This window comes from Protomyctophum parallelum, assembly GCF_964188405.1.
Source record: "Protomyctophum parallelum genome assembly, chromosome: 6".
In the NCBI taxonomy this organism is placed as follows: domain Eukaryota; kingdom Metazoa; phylum Chordata; class Actinopteri; order Myctophiformes; family Myctophidae; genus Protomyctophum; species Protomyctophum parallelum.
In genome coordinates, this window is record NC_139701.1 from 36,997,460 (window position 1) to 37,020,774 (window position 23,315).

A 23,315-nucleotide genomic window follows, 5' to 3' on the forward strand; every position below is an offset into this window, starting at 1 on the left:
GGGTGTTAGTTAGTTGCAGCACCAGCGATTAGAATTGCTGCATCTCGCGTTGTTTAATAAAAAGCATTTTTGTCCGAGCGCCCCGGCTACTTTTTTCAAACGGGGTTCGTTTGGGAAATTCACAGTTTCACACCGGGAGCGCACTCGCCTATTAGTCTGTATTGGCAGGGCGGTCAGCGTACCTATATCGAACACACCGAGTGCCACCCTCCTCCCGACCGATAGGGGCGCGTAGTTGAAAGCCAATGGCAAAATAACAGCTCGGATAAAAATGCTTTTTATTAAACAACGCGGGATGCAGAAATTCTAATCGCTGGTGCTGCAACTAAGTAACACCCGTGGGACAAATTGTGAGTACTTTATATTTGAATTCCGAATGTTTATATATACGGAAACGTTGTAAATGTAGCGAGCGCCAAAAACAGAGTGCAGTTACTTCATGACTCTCTATGAATACGAGAGTCATGAACCATGGCTAGTGCACTGCTTGTATCCTTCCTTCTATCCCTTCAAGATGAAGAGATGATGCACTCTGTTTGAAACAAATTCAAAAACAGGGGGAACAAAATTATATTAAAAAAAGTTTACGAGTAAAATAATACAATCATATAAACATTCTAATAAAACAATGTAGGGTTAAGACGTTTTTTTTTTTTAAATAAATAGAAATGAGACACCTCTGTTGGGGGTTGTATGTACAGAGTCTGGCAACCCTGGCCTGGAAGCACTGAAAACTTGTTGTTGTTATATCGGGGGGAAAATGGCGTCCAATGTTGAGGCCCCTGAGCCTTGGTACCTCGCCCTTCTCGGTTTTGCAGAGCACTTCCGAACGTCCAGTCCACCCAAGATCCGACTGTGTGTCCACTGTCTGCAGGCCGTGTTCCAGTTCAAACCCCCGCAGAGGATCGAGGCCAGAACGCACCTTCAGCTGGGCTCGGTTCTCTACCATCACACCAAGAACAGCGAGCTGGCGAGGAGCCACCTGGAAAAAGCGGTGAGGGAGCCACTCTGGGAAATAGCGAGGATGGGAGGGGGCCCGGGGGGGGGGGGGGGGGGACGTACATAATAATAAATTCAATTCAATTAAATAAAAACAAAAACATTTACTGTCCTCCTTTTTTTAGAGAGAATCTCGATGCAAAACACAGTCAGCTAGCTTATTTGTAGAGCGGTTTGCAAAAAAAATACTGGCTCTCACTTTTGCTGTTCAACTAACATTATAGCCTAATGGTTAAAGTAGTTACAGTGGAAAAAGTTGTGCTGACAGAACTATAAAAGGAGTGCCTTTGTGTTTGCACAATAACATAATGCAACTTATGTGTCTGTTTTGCAGTGGTTCATATCACAACAACTCCCACAGTTTGAGGATGTCAAATTTGAGGCTGCCAGTATCCTATCAGAACTCTTTTGTCAACAGGTAAACCAGTCTGCAAATATTGCACACATAGCCTCCCCTAAACACTCTTGATGAAGGGGTAGTTCATTTTTACTTTGTTTTCTTCTACACATACTGATTGATTCATATTTAATTGAATGTTTGTTCATTTTCAGAATCTTGTGGATTCTGCAAAGCCTCTTCTGCGCAAGGCCATACAAATATCACAACAAACACCTTATTGGCACTGCAGGCTGCTGTTCCAGTTAGCGGTATGGAAACAAAATAATGGCATAGAAGTGACTGAGCATTAGTCCTTCTACCTTCATGAGGCAATCAACAAATATGTTAGTGTTTCACTTCCCAGAATTCTTGCAAATAGCACATGTCCTTTTCTGGAGAACTGATTTACTCAATAAGTGTAGTGTGTACCAATGCATAGCCCCACGAGTCAGAACCCAATGGTACGTAAAGTTTCTGACATTTGGATAACTTTACCCCATAGGGTCCTGTCCCAGGACCTTATGGCTACATGGTACACAGACATAAATAACTTCGGAAACGTCTTTTCTGCGGTTACCTGATGCGGGTCCGATGGTCCAAAATAAGCATATAAGAGCTATAGGAGACAACGGAAACGGCTGTGAATTTTCCTTTGGCGCAGAAGCCGTTTTTAATCTGTGTTTGACTGTTTTGGCAGCTCTGAAATTCTCTCTTCCTTCCTTCCTTGATTTCCTTATTGACATCCTATTGTACCGCCTAGCTGGCTAGCTAGTGGCTAGCTCGACAGCAGATCAGAGGCAGGAACGTAGGGACGGCAGCTAGCCACTAGCTAGCCAGCTAGGCGGTACAATGGGATGTCAATAAGGAAGTCAAGGAAGGAAGGAAGAGAGAATTTCAGAAACGGTCAAACACAGATTAAAAATACTTAACTGCTTCTGCGCCAAAGGAAAACCCGCGCCGTTTCCGTTGTCTCCTATAGCTCCTACAGTATATGCTTCTTTTGGACATTCTGACCCGCATGAGGAAACCGCAGCACAGACGTTGACAACGGTATGTTCGTCTGTATTCCATAATTTCCATAAGGATTTCAACTGATGGCAGGGGACCCCACAGGTTAGCGATGAAAAGAGCTCAACCGGGGGTGTCCGAGAGGGGCTAACCAATGCACTGCATGGGCATTGGACACATTCCTCTAAACTTTAGTGGACACTAAATTAATTGATGTTCTTGTCAACAAGGTCTCACTTAATGTTTGGGAGATTTTAAAGTTAAGAGTCTAAAGACCAAAGAGCAGAACTATCATCATTATTTGAATCCATATCCTCCATGTCTATTACAGCAACTTCATACACTGGAGAAAGACCTGGTATCAGCCTGTGACCTGCTTGGTGTTGGAGCGGAGTATGCCAGAGTGGTGGGCTCAGAATACACCAGGTGATTTTCATTCCTACTGATTGGTGACCTGGCCTTTCCTCTAGTTAGTACCACAGGAAAAGTCATAAAATATAGATGCCTCATTGGTCTCTGCAGTTCGTTGGAGCGACCTGTCTCCAATGGGAGGAGGAGGTCAAGCAGATCTTGAAGGCACACGCCTCTTCGCAAGGAATCTCGGGAAAGCTTGCCAATGCAATCACGCATCCCGTTGATACAGACGGCCCAGAGCCAGAAGAGGCGTCTACGTTTATGTAGACGCCTACATAAACGTAGACACGTTTATGTCTATGGGAAAAGTAACCACACACTTCTAGCTCTGATGCAATCATGTATTATGCAATCATGTATTAAGGTACTTTCAGACAGGCATCGATTAACGCAGGCGTTGTCGCCTGGATCAACGACAAGTCTGCTCATGAGGGGTGTGACAACGCAAGTTCTAATAGTCCTCTGTTTTTTCCAATATTTGACATCTCACTTTGGAATAAATCAGTCCCATCTGGAATTCACTGGAGACATTAGAAGTTGTTTAGCCTTGTTTTCATTTTCAATAGAGGGCATGCTCGTGACATCATCATACCCGGAGGTTATGCGGGAACGCCTACTGAGTGTCAAACTACTTTCTGGCCTTGACAGCCCATACATCCAAATGGAAAAGTCTTATCTGATTGCATTAAACAACGTTAAACTCACTTTGCACACATGGTTGCGCATATTACCCTCTATACGAAATTAAACATTAAACATGCTTTGTAGTATGAGCATGTCAGCACTATTACCTTAACCTAGAGTTTGGTCTGAGAGAATAAAGGAAAATAAGGTCCACGTTGACATTTTAGCCACTGCTAAACGGTAAACGTATGTGTTTCTGCATCAATGCTGCACGTTGTGAGCAATGGCCGTTATGGCAACTGACCGCAATGGAGTAAAATACATTTTTACATGTATAAAGTTCCTAATGTCTCTTCTGCTTCAACAGGGCATTGTTTCTCCTCAGTAAAGGAATGGTGAGTAACCTACCTGTTGTGAAGTAGTGTTGAGCATGCATAGTTAGGCCATTCAATGTTGTATTGTTAAGAGTGAATGCCCATGGATAGTGCATTACATGTTTTGTGTAACACAATGGAAAACATTTCCATCACTCACAGTACTATAACATAAATATAAGTACTATAAGATAACACTTTTAACAAATAATAATAGTGCTATGTTCTTGTTTTCAGCTGCTACTGATGGAGAGGAAGCTAGGTGAAGTGCACCCTCTGCTCACGTTGTGTGGAACCATTGTGGACAACTGGCAGGGAAACCCAATCCAGAAGGAGTCCCTGAGGGTCTTCTTCCTAGTCCTACAGGTCTCACACTACCTGGATGCTGGACAGGTAATTAAGCCTATATCAAAATTTTGAACAGCAGAGTCTCAATTGAGTCTCCTACTGACTAGCCACCCGGCCATTGAATTATTGGCTCAGGAATGCAACAAAAACATCTACATTTTTAGGTGAAGTACTCCACATTGAGTGCCATGGACAGAGATCTCCATCTTTTCAAAGCCAACCGTTGAGTGCCATGGTCGGAGATCTCCACCTTTTAATGTTTTATATTGATTAATGTTGGTCGCGGTCCTAAGCGACATCTGTGGAATGCTAGCGCCATGTAAACAGTCGATGACCAAGAATCCAAGATTCCGCGCGTTGAATATGACACAGCTGAAAAGACCTCGTCAGGGGTGAAATACTTAATACCTGGCACTGAAAGGGACAGGGAATTAACTTAAACAGCTTACAGTGGCACCTTTACAAGGACATTAGACTGACATACAATGCAACAGGTCATCACAATAGATTTAAGTTTTGTTATTGATTACAGTATATTTAGACACACACACAGTATAAATGTATGTTTGTTTACATTCCGTATTCAATAACTGTTTTTGAACATTATGGCCTATAGCACTATTGGCCCTGCAGGAGAAAAAATGTGTTATGATAAATGAATTTCCTGTCATCTGTGTGTGTTCTCAGGTGAAGAGTGTGAAGCCATGTCTGAAGCAGTTGCAGCAGTGCATTCAGACCATCTCTACACTGCACGATGATGAGATCATGCCCAGCAACCCAGCAGACCTCTTCCACTGGCTCCCTAAGGAGCACATGTGTGTCCTCGTATACTTGGTAATCAGAACTTTCCTATTCATGTGTGCCCTTGTATTCCTGCCTGGTAATCCCAATTTCCTATTCACGTGTGCCCTTGTATGCTTGGTAATCCCTATTTACTATTGTGCACTGCTGGCGTGCCTAGAAATAATTGATTTTGTTTCTTTACTTACTGCTTCGCAAAGGAGTTGGATTATTGGTTTGGAGAAGAAAGCCTGTTTTATGCTTTGTCATAGCGTATATCTATTCTACGTCCAAGCATAGACATGGTAACGCCCCGCCTGCCTCTGATTGGCCTAACAACACCATAGACAGACTGCCGGCCTTACAAGAGTTTCCTCCGAGGTGGATAGATATATGCTGGATAGTCTGATGCGAGGTTACGATATTAAGTACGATATAATACAAGAGAATGACAGCTTGGCACGTGCGACAGTAACTTTTATTTTTGTAGAAGAGGCAAACTAATATTCTTTATGCCGTTTATTTACATACATGTGTAAACTTGAAACATTGTACTGTAAAAAGGTATCTTCAATTGATCTTTATCTTTTTGAGTGGTGCAACTACTCCTGCAATCAGCAATGTCCGTGTCCTGTGTTGTCCGCCTATGTATGTGACGTTAATGAGCACGAGTATGACTATTAGTACCAGTAGGGGCGCTGTTTGCCAGAAATAGAGAGAGAGATAGTGCTGTACTGTTGCCTGCTAATTAGAGAGAGAGGGGAGGGGGGGAGAGAGAGAGAAGGCAGTTGCACCAATCAGTTCACACAGGTGTGATTTTTTTTTAGTATAATACTAGTATTAGTTTACTATAATTAGATTAATATACGATAATCAACACTAACACTTTAATTAAAACACACCCAAATGAAAGCATACAACGTACATGTTCAATCATTCAATCAAAGCAAACGGCATAAACAATATTAGTTTGCCTCTTCTACAAAAATGAAAGTTACAAGTTACTGTCACGTGCCAAGCTGCCATTCTCTTGTACTTACTGTATTGTTTCCCACCACGTAGTAACCTTGCGTCTCGGAGGACAGTCTGGTGAGACCATGGGGGCTAGACGGGCAGTGTCTGTAGGCCAATCGGAGGCAGGCGGGGTGGTATTACCATGTCTTGCTTGGACATAGAATAGATATACGCTTTGTCATACGATGGTGTCACTGTCTACTAAGGTCACTCACAACATGACGGATCGCGTCACGTGGGCTTGTGTGAGCTTGTAGAGCTTATATTTTCTGTATGCAACACCATCATATGACAGTGTATATATTGGGCAGTACTCTGCCATATGGCTGTCATTACTGAATGTATTTTACCTTTCTACAGGTGACAGTCATGCACTCAATGCAAGCTGGCTATTTGGAGAAGGCACAGAAGTACACAGACAAGGCCCTCATGCAGCTTGAGAAACTAAAAAGTGAGTTGCATTGAATTTGTTTGTCATTATCTCATGAAAAAAACAATGAACCCTCCCGTTCACGAGTTATGTTTTCATTGTTTAATTTGCCGTTTTTAATACGTTTTAAGACGTACAGGGTTTTCCTCGGACAGAGTGGGATAGGTGATTCGTTCAGATGACGTAACCGGAAAAACAGTCACACTGGCTTGCTAGGCTTCTGGGAAATTGAGGCGCAATGTAAAGTCTATGGCCAGTCATGGGCTCATGGCTCCGCCCCTGCTTCCTAGTTCCCCATTGCTGCTGTTGTCCGGACTGCGGAATATTTTGCAACACTATTACAAACGATCACACCATTTTAACACAAACTGCACGTTCCGCCAATTAAAATTGCAATGTTTTTATCCTGCAGTCAAACTCTTAAGATGGTTGAACGTTGATTTAGAGCTGAAATAAATCTCATTTGACACCACCATACACTTTGATCACAACATTCCTGCTGTTCTAGTGTTGGATTGCAGCCCCATCCTGTCGACCTTCCAAGTCATTCTACTGGAGCACATCATCATGTGTCGACTAGTCACCGGTCACAAGGCTACGGCATTACAAGAGGTATATTACGACTGTCCATCTTCATTTTGTTTTGAAGTTATTATGGCCATATCTCAGTTTGTGGTTTAATTTACCCCAGAAGAGTCTAAATTGACCTATATGTGTACTGAGAATTTTTACGAATTCAACCAAACCTCTTTTCTTCCCTCATGTTACAAAGGATACAAATGCAGGAATAGCACATGAAAACAACTCTGACCTTTTGTCTACTTCATCTCTAGATCTCCCAAGTGTGTCAGTTGTGCCAGCAGTCTCCCCGTTTATTCACCAACCATGCTTCCCAGCTTCACACTCTACTAGTGAGTATTCAAACCTACCACTAGGCTAGCAGAGGTTGCACAGCATATCCTCTTCCATGTTCCGATTTCAACAATCGAATTGATTTTGTAACGTATCGTTTTGCAATGCAAATAATCAATATCGAAGCGTTATAATAATCGTACTAAGTGCTTGTGTGTTGTATTTAAATATACACCCCTAGTGTATGTGCATGTGCTCATTTGAATACACACATAAGGCAGTGTCTCGGTATACATGAATAGGTCATTTCCAGTATGAATCGAAATAAAATACAGAAGTACTAAAAAGATCATCAACATAAATTACATGTCTTGTCTTACTCTGTCCAATTCCTAGGGTCTGTATTGTATCTCTGTAAACTGTATGGACAACGCAGAGGCACAGTTTACTACAGCTTTACAGGTGAGTGATTGTCTTGTTGGGTCTGTTCAACTGACAGGGATTTCCATTAGGACATTTTTGATGTTCATACATTGGTATTTGTGTTCCAGCTCACGACACACCAAGAACTTTGGACGTTTATTGTAACCAACTTGGCGAGTGTCTATATCAGAGAAGGAACGCGACATCAGGAGGTTAGTCTACTGATATTCACACCTACAAAGTAAAACAATTAAGTAACATGTGAATGGACCATATAGCTAATGCACTTACATTTTCTTCCAGTTACATTTTATATTATGTAAAACGTTTTCAAAAAAAGGTTTTCAAAGCACATTATCAGTTTCTTTTTAGATTTTGAATGTTTTTCTTACCTTCCAGGAAGCCATTGGTTTCCATTCATTTCAGTACAGTATGAAAATCATCTTGCAGAGGCTTGAAACTTGCTTGATATAGGTAATAAAGAGTGAACTCTGTGTCACGTTCATTTTTAGTCAATTACATTATCAAGGCACTGATCCATTTTAAAGGTCTAGGCATGGCAAGTTTATTTGTATAGAGCACATTAAAAGCAAGTCTGATATGTATTTTGGCCTTAAACCAATGACCTTTCTGTTATGTCGAGAAAACATTAATTTTTCAGCAACAGAAAAAACGTATCATGGAACTATTGCGGATTTCTGTGTCACCTCAGTAGCTGTCACTGTAAACTCACACCGTAGATTCACAGACATCACAGTTGTGCAGCACCACAGTGAGCCAATAGTTGTATAGCATGTTCATGAGAAATTTAGGATTACAACTTTGAGAATTGTTGAATATGGTGGCCATTTTGTACATGAATTGTAAAACTTCAAACATCAAGTTGGCTTGTAACCTGGTTGACAACTACATGGCTCCTGTGATGTTCAGCATGTGTGAAGCGAAAGGTGTGTTTATGGGGAATGGGATGTTGGTGAGTGTGTGTGTGGGTGATGGGGCATATGGGTGTTCTGGCATTTACCCACAAAGGAAATGGTGTCTATATTTTATTAATCTAATTTTCCCTTATTTGTTCTCTAGCTCTACAGTCTCCTAGAGAGAATAAACCCAGACCACAACTTCCCAGTCAGGTAAAAAATAATTTATAAGGGCATGTCGAGCACATTTTATTTGTCAGGGACAGGGTGTCATTTTCTTCCTTTATGACATGTTTTCAACATGATAGACTCAGATCTCTGTAGACTAGCATATATAATGTAGTAGCACAATCTTCTGTACAGTATGCCTTAAACATTTTAATTCACCACGCCTAAAAGGCAACCTGGTGGCACAACCAGTTAGTGTGCATAGCAGATTTTTTTATTTATCATTTATTTATCAAGCAATGTAGACTATTGTACAGTATGCAACATTGTCTAAAATGCTTCGGTGCATGGAGGCTGCATACATGTTCATGCATGAGGCCATGGACAGATTCAAGTGAGAATATGTCCTGTGTACAAGTTTTTGGCCATTTATATCTCTGGAATGGAAAGTCCAATCTGCTCAGTTCAAAACTTGTTCGAAGTGTGACTTTGAGGACATTTTGGCTCAGGGCCCACATAATTCGTCCATGCATGAGGCCTGTCAAAAGTGGCCAAAAAAGAATGCTTGAATATTCTTGAATTCCCTGTTCATTTTCCTCATAGACTTTTCAAGAATTATTTATTTTAAAAACGCTGTGGACAAAGCCAACTGTTGTCGTGACAAATCATTACAATAAACACAATGTTTTGGGCCGAACAAATAATTAGAAGAAAAAAACGGCAGGTTTCAACACTTTTTTTTGTTCTTTTTCTTGTGTCATGATTTGTCACGACTCGAATTGGCTTCGTACAACGCTTAAAAGGTCTTTAAATAAATACTTTTTGAAATGTCTATGGGGAATATGCATTGGGAATTATTTCCTGGGCCTGGCTTCGTCATGAAAGGGGCTACAATATTTTACTTTTCTGTTTAAGTAAGGTTACTGAGGCCCAGGGCCTCACAATGAGTGACGTAGATTATTTTCAATTTATTTTTTATTCAAACCTTATTTTTTACTTGGTGTGTGTCAACAAATAACGCACGCTATTTGTTGACAGCCCATCCTGCATGCTTTGTTAACAACATTAAGAAATGTACAATACAAGTTGAACCTGTCTTGTGTTTTCCATCCAAGCTCCCACTGTCTCCGTGCTGCAGCCTTCTATATCAGAGGACTCCTGTCGTTTTTCCAAGGACGCTACAATGAGGCCAAGTATGAACTCTGATTATTGGTCCTCTCACGCAAACAAAATATATAACTCTGAATTAGTTTATGAAATCCTCCTTTAAAAACGTCAATCAATACTTACTGTAGACAACATGCTGAATGTTATATTTTCCTGTATCGCGTCCTGCTTATGTTGCAGACGATTCCTGAGAGAAACACTGAAGATGTCCAATGCAGAGGACCTAAACAGACTGACTGCCTGTTCTCTGGTTCTGTTGGGTCACATCTTCTATGTTCTGGGGAACCACAGAGTAAGGCTAGATACACGTCATTGCACATAATTTTACATTCATTGGCTCGGCTATACATGTCCGGTGACCTCTGGCACCAATATATTTCATATTTAATCCTAATTGGCTAACATTTATAGCGCCACCAGGAGGTCACAACCTGACCTGCCCTGGTGGAGACAGAGGGGCACTTTTTCTAGTTGCATCTGTGATGTTCCCTACCAAGTTTTACTCCCTGATAAGATATGTTGTCTTGTATCCAGGAAAGCAACAACATGGTTGTTCCAGCTATGCAGCTGGCCAGTAAAATACCAGACATGTCCGTCCAGCTGTGGTCCTCGGCACTGCTGAAAGGTGGACCATTAACCCTTATTTTCTTACAGACTTCTAATGCACACATTTCATCTCTTTCTCAGTTGTGTAACACTTATATACTTGCATTTCTTTGCCACAAATTCCTGTTTTCCACCACTGAATCTAGCAAGAGAAATTGGCTTTAGGTGATGACAGTTTTGAGCCATGCTTTGTCTGCACAGATTTGAACGAAGCCCTGGGGAACAACATGGATGCTCATGAAGCAGCTCAGATGCACCAGAACTTCTCTCAGCAGCTGCTTCAAGACCACATCGCTGCCTGCAGCCTCCCAGAGCACAACCTTATCAGTGTATGTACAAGGCTGGCTTCCATTTTAATAGTTATTGCTTACCTTTTTCTTTTTTCATTAGATAGACTGACTGACAGGCTGAAATCTTCACTTGCTCTTTTCTTAAAAAGAAAGCATCCATGTCATTTTAGATTTGAGCTAAAAAGCTACATTTCATTCATTTAAAATGTGTACTGTATGCTATTCAAAAAGAACATATACAAGCTCTTGGCGTGTAACTTTGCAACAATACAAGCTTGTAGATCTGCTATTTTTTTAACTGACAATTTGTACAAATCTTTGAATATAAATATTTTTTTAAAGCAAAGATTTTAACTAAAATATTTGCTTCTGGGGGTCCCTGGAACAAAATATTTTAGATCACTAGTATGAAAACTGTTACGATTTAGTAGACATTTGTAGAATTGGCCTCAGGTCTTAATGCGTTTTTGTCTGTGTTCCAGTGGACAGACGGCCCTCCTCCTGTCCAGTTCCAAGCCCAGAATGGCCCTACCACCAGCCTCGCCAGCCTGCTATGAGGGGATACTTCTGCCTCATGCATGACTCTAGCCCTGGTACCTTAACACCACACAGATGGATGCCTAATAACCTCATCTCAAGATGGCTTTCAGATCATTTCAGAATTATTCTAAAATAATTGTCACTACTATTCTATATCTATTCCATCGTCTCAGTTGTCAATTAATGCTTATTTTGTGAAGGGGCTGGGGCAGACAATTGATTGATCGATTTGGAATGGTGAGAGACATACAACACATTCAAGGACTCCTTTCAGTCCTTTGCGTCAGATATTGAGAATTGAGTTGGACTGGGTTTCTTTCCTTTTGTTGATGGAGAGTAGAAGAAATCATAGCTGTTATATCATTAATTTATTCATCTTATTTTTTTAACTGTTGGTAAATATTTTGCATTACATTTTGGCTTTTCTTTGTATGAATGCAGTTTTTTCTTCATGCATGGATGTTACTGAAGTTGACTGCCCTATACAATTTTTGATAACCCAATTTGCTATAGAATTTCACCCTTACTAAACAATTACTTGCACATGGTCAGCATGAATTCGGTATATTGGAAATATGACTTTATTTTCACAGAAACAGGTACATTACGTGCAGTTCTTTAAGGAACCAGAAGAGGTCTCTATTGAGTCATCTTAATACTATGTATGAACTATATTTATATTCTTTATATCGTGGCCACTGTGAGAGAGCCAATGTGCCCCTTAAATACACATTCAACTCATGAATAATTATTTTTTTAGAGTTCTACAATATATTAATTCCTATTTCCTATCAACACATTCAGCTTCACAGATTCACATTTGAGCTTTGGAGCTTACAGCGATCTTCAGATACAAAAGTGAATTTTATTTTGTAAAACTTTGTCTTAACTAGTTAAATGTCTTTCTTTACATGTATAGATTTGCGACTTGCTAAACCTTTATTGTACAGTGACATTTTATAAAGTCAATTTAGTAAAGTGTGAAAGGTATTTTTAGCTATCCTATATAGAATTCAAACTCAGTGATTGGTAATAAAGGCACACTGTAAGTGTAAGGACACAGTTTAAGCTTCCAGTTACTATGTTATTATCACTTACATTGTTTCAACAATTTTCCAATATATATATATAAATATATATATATTTTAATTACACATTGATGTGTGAACGTTCTGTTAATATGTTTTGTTATTTGCCTCATTTCAATAAAAAAACATATGGTTGACAATAATGACTCAAGTGTTTAAAAAATAAATACTAGAAAACAATGTACACATCTCTGCGCATCAATACATTCATTTGTAATTAAACAAGTATGTTTACCCCTAAAGCACTAAACACAGGTGATTTTCACCCAGACAATTATATTTTTGTAATTTTCATAATGTTGATGTCTGAGGTGGGTGGGTCTTTCAGTACCTTCATGCTCAGTGACATAGAAGGTAGGTTTGTTTCCCTGCCCATATCCCTGTTTTTTGAGGGCTCCTATATCTGGCTTTTGGTGTGTGTTCACCAACTTTGTCCTACACAAACATTAAATTCCCGTTGACAATGAATGGAGAATTTTACGTAATTGTGTTTGAGCAAATAGACGTGTCTATTGTATGTAATGATCATGTACGATAAGAGCGCCCCTCACTTCACATGGGTGTGATTTGTTTTTTTTCTACAGGCAGGTGTTCGGGTGAACTTCACCCGTGTTTAGTGATGGTGATCTAGAGAAAAATCCCATACACCCACTGTAACTGCCGGGATACTAGTTCTTTGAACTTCAATCATTTCCTAAGTTGAAGTTAATTTGTTATTTACTTTTCTTATTTTGTTCATCTTATTTTTTTTTTACACTTTTACTTTGAAACTTCCTGTTACCACACCACACTTAGCTGAGGCTGCTAGCTTCACACACCATTCTCACACTGAGTCAGTGACAGAGGGAAAGAGACACACCCCAGCATTTGTTTGTGACTTTGTTACACTGCACAGCAAGGTATTTATATGCATCATGCACCTTTGTACTCAAAGTAAGGTTGCCTGTAACTTGCAGTTTTAGTGAACAGTTGACTGAATGACTGAAGTTGTTTATATTGTTCTGCAGCGCCTGTCACACTATGTTTTGTGTACCTGTGACTGTTTGATGATGTACCCTGAGGTTCAACTGGTTCATGCAGCCCTTTAGCGCCCTTGATAAGCAGACTAAAGCGGAGTGAGGTACATGATTGTTTGTTTGTTTTGGTTTGGAGTCTCATTTATGATTTGTTTGGGACTTAATTAATTGTATTTGTTTCTGGTATGATATTTGGTTACTGTGCATTTTCCCTTTCTGGTATTTTATTGGTCATGTATTGAAGTGGACTGATTTATTTTATCACTGTATTATAATTGCTATGAATTAACCATTTTATTGTTAGTTGTAATATTGAAGTGATGAACTTAATGCACAGCTTTTATTGTTGAGTGAAAGCTATGAAATTGTTTGATGTGATCATAACGGTGCTTCTGTCCTTTTATAGTTTTCACAGTGTTGTAACAAAATAAACACCCGTTGAGACCACATCGATCTTTATCATCATTTCAACTATCGAGGTTGGGCTACACCCACACTTTTCTCTCGCATGTCCCAGGAATGGGTGGACCAAGGGAGAAGTTCACAGCTCAATCATTAATCCTATTGGGATTGAAGTAGAGATGTCATGAGGTGCCCTCACCACCGGCATCACCACCGGCATCACCAGGAATACTGGTCCCTCATTGCCTGTTAATGACATTGCCAGAGATGCTGGTCCCTGATTGGCTACGGTCTTAAACAAGAGAGGACACCGACATACATACATACATAGCCGATCGCAGTACTTGCACGCTCTGCTTGAGTGTATATCAGATGTGCCTGTTTTCATAGCCCTTGAACCTTTTCAGTCCAATCTTTCAATTGGTAAAAAGAAAAATCACACTTGTGTGAAGTGAGGGGCACCCACTATTTATATCGGCCACATGATTTCTTGTCATTTAGTGCCCTAAACAAACATTAAAGTCCATAGATTTGGCTAGCAAACAATTTACCTCATAAGTGCTCTAAACAAACATTAAAAATCCCATAGACTTGGCTGCCATATGACGTAATCCTCGAAACCCTAAAAATAACATGTAATACATGTCAAGTATAGAACATTGTTCAACATTATTGTGTTTTATTCCAATACATTATTGAACAACGTTTCGACCCTTGTGGCTCTTCGTCAGGTAATAGGCATGGTCATACCTGACGAAGACCCACAAGGGTTGAAACGTTCAATAAAGAATTTTCCTGGGAGCAGAGAAACAGTGTGCGGACATCCCTTCTTTTTCATTGTACGTATATTTTTGACCAGCACCTGTAGAATTTATGGAGATGTGCATGCTTCCTGTTGGATCCTATCTCTTGTATTCCAATACAGCCTATATTAATAACTATCAAGCTGTGAGAAGTAGCACTCAAGAACTACCACTGATACTTTCACTTTTATCCTCAGTGTGCAGTAAATGGCGTCAGCCAGCAGTCTCCTGTCTGAAGAGCAGTTCCTGTGTCTGTCTGGAGGTGTTCACTGATCCGGTCAGCACTCCGTGTGGACACAACTACTGCAAAGCCTGTATCACACGACACTGGGACACTAATGATGTAAGTGTCCACTATGTCAAGAAACCTTCAAAAACAGACCAAAACTATCTGTCAATACTTTTATTTCTGAGACTGCCAATTGGTTCAGGAACCACAAGTTGGAAGAAGAATATGAAGAAAAGACTTTGGCTGAAGTTCAGCAGATGATCCAGGAGAGACAATTGAAGATTCAGGAGGTCAAACGCTCAGTAGAGCTCAGCAGGAAAGATGCAGATACAGTCATAGCCGTTGTTGTGCAGGTCTTCACTGCTCTGATCAGCTGTATTGAGAGAAGCCAGGCTGAGCTCACTGTTGTGATTGAAGAGAAGCAGAAAACAACTGAAGGTTTCATTAAAGATCTGCAACAGGACGTCACTCAGTTAGGGAAGAGAAGCTCTGAGCTGAAACAGCTCTCACACACTGAAGACCACCTCCAGAAATATATACATTTTATTTTATTTATTTATTTATAGGGCCCCCCGGGCTGCAGCCCACCTTAGCCCAATGGTAAATCCGCCTATGGAGGCATGAGTTATGCCACCTCAAAGTAACTGTTATCGCTGCTTGCAGCTATATTTTTTGTAAAAATGTTCACGTACAAACCTCTCTTCAAAAGATAATGGTCCATTATACCTGTAAGGTCGTCGAGGCTATAGGGCAAGTGCTACGGTAAGTAGCACTTGCCTTACTAGATTTTTTCACTTAAATTACTCGAAAATCCCGGCAGAAAATCTTTTTTTCAAACTGCTCAAAATGGCAGAAAATCTGAGGTCGGAGCTTACTGATCAAAGTGACAGATGTGTTCCGCATGAGTCAAGGAACATGTGCAAACAAGATCCATGCATGGCCTTTGACCAAACGAGGCATGAGTTATGCCTGTTCAAAGTTTTCATTTTTAAGCGATTGCTATAGCGTCCCCCTTTGGCTAATTGGAGTAAGACTGGTTTCAGTGCTATACCATACTGTAAAGTTTAATAAACATTGTATACGGCATGCAATCCATGCATGTATTACGGGCAGAATAACTTTCACAAAAGCGTAATTTTTTTCACTTGTGATTTTTTGGGAGATCAATTTTAACTGTTTTTCATATAATTCAAAATGGTGTGAGAACTAAAGGTCAGAGGTCAAAAGTCAGAACACGAAAGTTGTTCGGCATGTGACATATCGAACTTCAACCTAGCGGTATTCAGGCCACATAGAGTCCACAAGATGGTAACATATTTCGGCAGGAAACCAATTTCACCATAATTTTTCCATGCTGGAGTGACCGAGTGTGAGTGAGCGAGTGGCAGAGATTTTGGGTATTGGAATTTAGCTTAAGGGACCAAGAAGTCCCTTCGGTCTTGGTCCCTAAAGCTATACACAATATACACAAGACTGATGACCGAACTTAAGAGAAAGAAGACCATGCAATTAACAAATAAGCAGTTTCAAATAACTGTTTGGAGACTGGAGATGTCACTTTTTGGTATGCTGGTTGGCTGAAGGGGTTGTTTGATTGATTGATTGATTGAAATATTTATTAACAGTTTGTAGAATTTACAGTACATTTTAAGCACAAACTCAATACAAAGACTGTCAACTGTGAGTGGACGACCCAATTAAGCATTACACTTGTTTACAACAGGGTCCACATTGTTCAATTCATCAAAACATTTAAAGACATACAAACATTTAGAGACATACAAATAGACATTTCTATGTAGCTAAATTCATCATATGGGAAGCAAAAAAGGGAAAAGATACAATATACAGTGAGGGAAAATGGGGTGGGGGGGTGGGGGGGATTCAGATTTTACAGAGGCCAGTTTCGAATTGCAGCCATCCGTAGGTGCCCTTTGAGAGCGGTTTTGAAGGAGTCAAGGGATTCACATGTCTTAATGACTGTTGGTAGGGCGTTCCACATTTTGGTGGCATAGGAGCGAAAAGAATTTAGTCCCTTGTTTGTGCCGAATCTGGGTTGTACATGGTTTGTTGCACTCCCTCTGGTGTTGTGGGTGTGGACTTCGTTTACATTAAGGAAGTATTTAGACAGGTAGGCTACATGGGTATCTTGGTGGTGTATCGAATCTTGTGGACCAGACCCATTGCAAGATGCTGTACTCTGTTGACGACCCTAAGCCATCCCAGCCTGTCAAAGTGGGCAGGGGTGAGGTGGGTTCGGGGGGTGAGGCCAAGTAGGAGCCTGACCAGTTTGTTTTGGGAGGTCTGGAGCCTTGTTTTAAGGGCCTTTGAGGTGCTGTGGTACCAAGAGGTGGATGCATAGTCAAAGAAACCTTGTACGAGAGCTCCTGTTAAGGTCTTCAAGGTGTTTTTGCTGACCAGTGAGGAGATCCTGTAAAGGAATCTTGTTCTTTGATTTACTTTTTTGATTACGTTGGTGGCCATCTTATCACCGGAAAGATTGGCCTCCAGGATGGAACCTAGGTAGGTAATTTGATCTTTTCGTGTGATAATATTGTCACCCACTCTAACCAAGAAGCCATCTGCCTTGCTGAGATTTGTCTGAGATTTGTCTGTCAAGTTGTAGGCCTACTCCCGCAGCCAACCATGCATTAATTTAATATCAGGGTCCAGACTCTACACAAATGAATGGAAATGCGATTTCTAGGGGGAGTAGTTAACCAGGCCACACCAGGAGTGGATAGTGTGGATCATTATCAATCCTATCTATACAATAATTGGGAGATCATTTGGAGATCTAAAGGTCAGAGGTCATTAGGCTTTGACGAATGACTGTGAGCTTCAGTTCTTGACCGTTTCCCATGACCCGTCCCTACCATATTGTCGAATTTCGTGGACAGTACACAACTGCCAGAACTGCAAAAAAGTGTCGGAAGAAGAAAAAACGGTAGAAAAACAATAGGGGCCATCGTCCCTTCGGGCATTAAAATTATTATGACCTTATGTTTATGCCTTAGCCTATCTCCTTTCTATTTCTATGGTGGAAAAGTAACTGACTGAGTCGCGCGCTAAAAAATATCCTAGTTCAAAGAACGCAACATTCGCCTGAGCCTGTACCGGAAACTTCCCAGTGGTGATTTGGATTGAACGCAGCATGACGCCGCATGTGTGTTAGTGGCTCATTATCTGGCAACCGAAGTGGCAGTGGACAGACGAGAGGGGATCCCCGGGATTTTTTCACCGAATTACGGGTGTAGCTAGCAAAAATAATACATCAAAACAATTGGAGAAAAAAAACCAGGGGAACCCGGTCAAGCTGCGCCTACACGCTGTAAGTTAACAAATGCAATACGCCGTTTAAGCCAATGTTATCTTTGGGATATTTTGATTTAATTAAGACACGACGACGGGAAGTTTCCCCCCTGTCGATGTTAGCGCTGCTACAAGATGCTAGCCTGTGTAGCTAATGGCTAACATTAAAGGCTAATCCATGGATTAATGGTCCGGGGACCTTTTTCACTACACAACAATGACGTATTTTCAACTTTAAAAAACAAGTTTGTACGTGAGAGTCGCGTCGACACTTCACTTTAGTTGGAAATGTGTCATTGTTATCGAATGACACTTATTACTCAAGGGATCGCGCAACGTCAGAAATGAAGCTTCACTGAGTGCAAAGTTGTGGTGGTTTGTGTGTCGAATGGATACAGACTGCCACGGACAAACCGCCTCGAAAAAAAGTACGGGAGAAATGATATAACTCAAAACTTTTGTTCACATAACTTGCAGAGGGATGCTTCAAAAGTCAAAACAGTCAATATTGACATGTACAGTTTGTTGAACAGCTTTTGATATACAAAACCTATGCGAAAACAATAGTATACACTACAGGCTGAGGCTTGTATACTATTATTTATAGTATTGGTAACGTCCTGACTGTGGGTGAACCCTATCAGACATTCATATCGGCGAGGCGAGTGTCTGTGTCCAAGGAGTTTTAACATTAGCTCGCTAACGTCGTTAACGTTAGCGGGCTAACTTAGCTAGCTCGCTCTGATATGGTATTGGTTTAACTGTCTGTTGTTTGTTTTTGTGTGTGTGTGTGTGTGTATCGCAATTTGGTCTCTTACGATAATACTAACTTGGCTGAATGAGGTTTGTCGTGCGGCGTAGACTCGTGTGTACATGCTTTTATGATGATCTTCTTTGTGTTAACCACTGTCAGCAGTCAGTGGCTGTTACCTAGCGCTGTTAGCTCCAGGCTTTTTAGCCGAACAAGTAGACTAGACAGGTTGTTGATGGCAAGCCAAGTTAGCATGAGATAGCGTGTTGTTTATGGGTTGGTTGCAAAGAAGTGTTACTCATGATGACGAAGTTGCATCACAGAAGTTGAACATTAAGTAATCCACCCTAGTCGGGGGGGGGGGGGGGGGGGGGGGTTATTGCAAACACGAGTATTTCTCGTTGACAGTAGAAGGTGCTCCGGGACTTGGCGAGACCTTGATCTCGATTCTCAGAAATTGGTCAGATTAGCTCAACCATGAAAGCCTTTTTAATGGAGGCGTAATGGTGGACGACGGCTACGTTTACGTTCCCAGTGGGTGTGCATCGCGTAAATGAGCGAGTGAGGACTTTGCACCATACATATCCCAAACCGGGCCGGCGGTTATCATCCACCCACAGGCATAGGCTGTTGAGCGTCCACCCGTTTTAAATTGTCAAAAATATAAAAGCATTCTTGGTATTGGTAGTGAATCAGTGATACCCACTATACTGTACTAGTAACTAATACAAGACTCAAATATATTCATCACTCAATTTCTTCATTAATCTTGGCATTTCAGTAATAATATTACAATATCCACTGTTGTATTGTAAATCTTGCGTTATTGATTTGAAAGTGACTGGCTGTGGCATTGTAAAGTTTATTTTTATATATGTGTGGCTTATTTGATATACTATAATAGAACAACCCATTCAGGTGTATTTTGGCCCTATAAGCACAGTGTTCCTATCTTATTTGCCAAGCAACTACCCTCCATTGAGCCCAAGCAGGTAGTGTTACAAGTGTACACCCTATGCTGGAGACAGGCGACACATGAACGATTGTCAACCCCCCCCCCCCCCCTCCCTCCCCCAAAGAGTGATGTGACCAGACATGCATTGACACAGACTTGATCCATTTACTGTAGATGCTGCATCAGTGATGAAACTTAGTTTTTATGGCATGGCTCTGCAAAAGGAGAGCGGCCTATGAGAGGGTTTGTGGGTGTCTGGCTGGAGCTCAGCTAACCTTGCTGATATGTTTATGCTTTTTTAAAACTTGTATTCCTAAATTGAAGTAAATTGGCCTGTGATCGCTCTAAAACATTGCCCAACCTTGGAGTCATACATAATGGTTATAGATGACAGGTCAGATGTCACAGCATCACATGAAGTCTGAGATTCACAGCCAGGTGCAAGATCACCTTTTGTTTATATAAGATCAGTTTCTGTTCTTCATCACATCACCAGTAAGCAAGTTATTTATGTGGAAATGCCACAGACCTGTAAAACCAGAAAGTGACATTGTGAAATGTGTTGTGCTTCTATTTTATATAGAATGTTCATCTTCCAATCTTTTTTTGGAGTGTACAGTGTGATCTATACCAAATTGTTTATTTATCATTTTAAAATAACATGCTTATCAGACTGTCCAGAACATAGATTTCACACATGCTGAGGAGCCAGACCTAACCCTGATTCACCTGGAATTTAATAAACCATTTCATGGATATACATAGTTTCTTCAAACAACTCTATTCCAGATCTACAGTACAACCAAACACATCGTGTGTGTGTGCCGATGTGCTGTATGATCCTAATCATTGCATGCAACTTTACCAAATGAGATGTACAACACACGCATCAGCAGAATGTTAACTTTATTGTCACATGTCTGGTTTACAGGTGGAAAGAAGTGGGTGAAAGCTCCTCATTGTTGTTGATTTCCAGAAAGGGAGAAGAAGAAAAAGGATTGGGAGGGATGGAACAAAAAGTCAAACAGTCAGGTTAAAGTGAACATAAAAAGATCAAGATTATAGCCATATTTACACCTAGCATAAGACCAGCAAATACAGTATGTACTTTAAGCATAACGTGAGAAAGTGGTAACACGTTGGTATAGTGGCAGGTGTGTGCATGATTAGACGCATGAGGCAATTCAACTGAATTCGGAAACTTTATTGGACCATGGATACATTGTGGCCCTGAAATTCTTTTTTCAAAGTTAAACTCTTATATTCTTTACATAGGGGGGTAATACACTTTGGGATTTTACTGAGAGCTGCTGTGCTGCTTCTAGCAACTTAATTTTCCTCACAGAATCATTAAAGTTATGTGTATGTGTGTCTGGCTCTCTCATTTTGTAACTTTGTTCCAACTTAAGGGGTTCAACTGGTTTTGTTTGCAATGTAGGGCCCTGCTATGCTCAGTCAGAGATGCTCAGAAAAGGCAGACGGTGGCAGCATGTAACTGATAGACATGTTTCACTTGGACCCTGCCATGGGGTTACCAGAAGTAGGGTTTGTGCAGACTACCCGTTTAGCCCATTTCCCACCAGAATACCGTAATATTGCTGGATAAAACAATATTGCCGGCATAATATGCAGTGCATAGTCATTCCCATAACACACGTTGCCCTTTGCCTCTTTTATTGAGTAGTGTGGTGGTGACTGCTAACACGTTAGATGAATGTAACATGTATGCGTTTTGTACCTGGAAATGTTAGCAGTGAGCCCAGGGTCTCTGATGTCATCGACACTGGGCTCACTTCCTTCCTGGACTACAATTCCCATAATGCTTTGGTGCACTGCTACTCCTTGTGGAAAGGGGGAGGGTTGTCTTACTGAGACAACATGTAGTCCAGGAAGTAAGTGACCCCAGTGTCCAATCCATGACATTAGAGACACTGGGCTCACTGCTAAAATCTAAAATATCTAAAACTACATATTACACACAGAACCCCAGGAAAGTGTTCTAAATCTTCTAAACGTCATTTAATGTATGTGTGTGTATGACTATGTATATATATATATATATAAAATCATTAGACAGATGCATACTGTAGATGGATATCTCTATATTAGATGCATGCATACCTACCTAGATAGATATGTTTGTAAGCTATTCGTTTTTATGCTGCTGTTCCATGCTATCATGTGACATTTGGTGTAGTCTGTATGGCTGTCTGATGGCTGTGTTGGAAAAATATTTGCGAGTGATTAACTTGTAGGAAGACTACTGCTGATCGACTATTTTGAGAAGTCTCACAAAACCGTTTTTTCTTTTACCCTGGCCTACACATGCTCAGTTTCCAACGTCTACTTGTTTTCTCAAATAGCGTTAAGAAGGCTGTGTGCTACAGCTGTTCTGTTATTTAGGGACCAACTCCTCCGTGTGTCTGTCTGTCCATTGATTGATTGCTACTGCCGCTGCGCTACTAACAGCAGCCAGCTTAAAGGGGGTGGGACCTCTGGATGAAGTTGCGGTATACTCATAGGCTGTGCATTCGCTGTATCGTAAAGTTGTATACGATCTCTATGAAAAGACAGATCGTGGAGACATTGGAATCGTTCATGGTTTGTATTGGTCATATTGCAATGCACACCACTACTTATAACCTTATATTGGTTGTAAACTGTCTGCCTTCATTACCAAATTGATTGCCTGTTTCAGCATACCTTCCTATTTTGAATGAGAGTGCTGTGTGATTCAACGAGTCGGGGTTTGTCTGTGGTGAAGTGTCTGAAATCGGTCTCAAATTTGATTTAGTTTTAGTCTTTTTTTTAATACATTTTCATTCAGTTTGTTGTAGTTTTGACAACTTAAATGTTTTAGTGTTAGTCTAGTTTTAGTCGACTAAATCTACACTTGATTTAATTGACAAATGTATTTTGGCAGGCCTTGATGGTGTCGTAATATCAGATTATTGCATGCTGAAAATAGCCGATCATAGTCCCTCCCTAACATTTTAGTCTAGTTTTTATTTGTTTGTCAATATATACTATATTTAGTTTGTCATCATTGCTTAGTTTCTATTTAATTTGTCAGTGAAAAAGGGTAGTCGATGAACATTTCTCGTTTTCTTGGACAATATCAACTCTGCTGTAGTGTATAGCAGGGGAGGGGCATAACTTTAAACTGTAGTTTGCTGTTTCTCAGACTGATGGCGCAGTGATGTCAGCAGCAGCTCAGCAGCTGTCATGTGGAATCGGCTTCCAAAAAGTCTTAAATCCATGGTCTCAAAGGACAATTTTAAATCTTCACACAAAAGATGGCTGAATGATAGCCAAATAAGCCTGCTGGCTTCTTCCTTTTCTCGCACAAGAACTTGTTTCTTTGATATGTATTTTCTATTACAATGCGCTGCTAATAAACTAAACTAATAGCAGCAGGACATATTC

At 40.6% G+C, this 23,315-nt stretch overlaps 2 protein-coding genes across 3 annotated transcripts in view; both read left to right on the plus strand.

The window, feature by feature from the left end:
• Positions 1-723: 723 nt before the first annotated feature.
• Positions 724-11,931, plus strand: LOC310859681 (MAU2 chromatid cohesion factor homolog). Its single transcript, XM_083766365.1, has 18 exons — positions 724-994; positions 1,334-1,417; positions 1,552-1,647; positions 2,718-2,812; positions 3,792-3,819; positions 4,036-4,191; positions 4,834-4,980; positions 6,301-6,391; positions 6,879-6,982; positions 7,204-7,281; positions 7,619-7,684; positions 7,774-7,857; positions 8,726-8,775; positions 9,846-9,923; positions 10,078-10,189; positions 10,432-10,522; positions 10,705-10,832; positions 11,276-11,931. Exons 1-18 carry the CDS (start codon positions 761-763, stop codon positions 11,348-11,350), a joined length of 1,797 nt encoding a protein of 598 aa, XP_083622491.1. The 5' UTR covers positions 724-760; the 3' UTR covers positions 11,351-11,931.
• A 6,059-nt stretch (positions 11,932-17,990) lies between these two features.
• Positions 17,991-23,315, plus strand: part of gatad2ab (GATA zinc finger domain containing 2Ab) — a 46,671-nt gene continuing 41,346 nt past the window's right edge. The window contains exon 1 of one of the 2 annotated variants that reach the window (XM_083767671.1): positions 17,991-18,202. The gene's annotated coding sequence lies outside the window, so the exon portion shown is untranslated. The remainder of the gene's footprint in view (positions 18,203-23,315) is intronic. The other variant, XM_083767670.1, reaches the window with a different exon arrangement.